General features: G+C 33.2%; 1 protein-coding gene across 1 annotated transcript in view; it reads right to left on the reverse strand.

The window, feature by feature from the left end:
* The window catches only part of CCDC178 (coiled-coil domain containing 178), a 466,106-nt gene extending 464,702 nt beyond the window's left edge, over window positions 1-1,404 (reverse strand). The window contains 2 exon segments of the mRNA XM_012656574.1: window positions 579-718; window positions 1,281-1,404. Coding sequence (XP_012512028.1) covers window positions 579-718; window positions 1,281-1,404 — 264 coding nt within the window.
* Between the last annotated feature and the right edge of the window lie 570 nt (window positions 1,405-1,974).

Genomic DNA, 1,974 nt, shown 5'->3' on the forward strand with positions numbered 1-1,974 from the left:
TGAGAATCTTTGTGTGTGTGTGTGTGTGTGTGTGTGTGTGTGTGTGTGTGTGTGTGTGTGTTTTCTTGGCATTCCTAGTTATCCTTTGAAAATAATTGAAAGCTACAGTGACTTCAAGACTGAACTTGCTTCAGAATAATAAAGGAAAATTTTAACAGACCTATTATGTGTTTCTTTAGAAAGAGAGATAATTTATTAAAAAGGGCTCACAGTCCTTTTATTCACCAATTTATTCATCTAATCATCTAATCAGTTTAGTGTCCCCAAAAAGTATGTAAATACTATTTACTTTACTAGTCAAGTTGGCTTATGGAAATTATTACTTAGCATGCTTGCCTCTGGAAAAAGACCAAACTGGTGGGGAGAAAAACCTATTTAATAAGGTCGTTTCACTCTTCTGAATTGAAACCATCAAAAACATGTGTAGACTAGTAAATATGCAACTGGGCACAGATTCTAAAAAGTATTTCAATAATCATTTAGAAAATCAACATATTTTCTTGGATTTTTAAAGTAGCAGACCCTTACAGGCTCTATAGAGCTTACAAAAATGTCAGCATTTTATATAAGTCTCTTACCCTTTTCAAATGCTCCTGTATTTTGGACTCCACATCTTGGATGTGTGAAATCATTTTGTTGACACATGGTGCTGGGATGTTTACTACAGCACAGCTGTGACGTCGACATGGGTAGCTAAAGTAAATACCTTTATTCACCTCTAAAGATAAAAGAGATGGAGGAAGTTAGTTCATAGTTATATAGAGAGAGTAAGTAGTAAACCTTGATGTTCAAGATATGCAAAAAATATTCCGCATTCTTAGAGCTAATACTCTTAAAATTTCTTTAATAAAGAGGTTGATAAATATGTCAGAAAATTACAGAACAAATCTTCAAAAAATCTAAAAGTTAACATAAAATAATCATTTACGAATTAATACCGCAACAAATAAAAATCAATCTGAGAAGCCAGAATAAAACTTCAAGCAAAGTTAAAAAAAGTTAATGGGTTCCACAGCATCACAAACTAAACATTGAAAAAAAAAGTAAAGAAAAAGGAGAAAGTTAATCCATTTGTTTCTAAATAGGTCCTGAATTCTTGAAAAATAATTTTGAAATATATTTTAAATACTCTCTTCAAAGAGATCCCACATCTTCCAATGCAAATAACATCCAACTACTCATGCATTGGAGAAGTTCTTCCTTAAATCCAGCATGAGTTTCTCTTGCTGAAAAAAATAAAAGCAGGTCTCCTTCATCCTAATAATAACCTCATTTTCTACCTTCCATTTCTGAAAATTGGAGTCTCATGCGAAGAGTGATTGATGTTCTCACTATAGCGTTCAAGCTGTACTCATCATAAAATCCACTCAGTCCGATGTGCCTCAGTGATTCTAATCCTGGCATGTCCCAAATCAACTGAAGGTTGCAGAAGCACAGCAAAGTTGTCCATGAAACTCTACCAAAGTGCTTACTTGCGTCCTTTTGACTCTAAGGACTCTATTGGGCTGGATTATAGTTGCAATCATTGATCTTAAATAGGAAACACAAAAATACGCTCAGTGTCTCAACGACAACAGTATGATGTCCTCATTTCAGTTGACCTTGGAGGAACAGAGAAGCAATGCTGTTGTTTTTTGTTTCAATGTCAACCCCTAGAGATGGTAGATGTTTTCAATATCTTCATTTAAACTGCAATCTTTTAAATATCTTTTAAGTGAAGCCTTATAATATCTTCCTCTAAAAACACAATCTTTGTGAAATGACATTATGTTTCATTTTTTTTTCCCTAGTGATCCCAAAAGCCTTTCTAATTTGTAGCTTGCATACTGCAAAGAAATGAAACATATGATTCAACAAAAAAGGCACTCTATTTTTGCTATTACAGACACTTATAAGAAAAGAAAAGCAATATAGGACCTGTTCCAGAAACCATTATATGCTAATTACAATACTAATAAGTATGAAAGCATGAAT

Source organism: Propithecus coquereli, unplaced genomic scaffold (genome assembly GCF_000956105.1).
Source record: "Propithecus coquereli isolate 6110/MARCELLA unplaced genomic scaffold, Pcoq_1.0 Scaffold51, whole genome shotgun sequence".
NCBI lineage: Eukaryota > Metazoa > Chordata > Mammalia > Primates > Indriidae > Propithecus > Propithecus coquereli.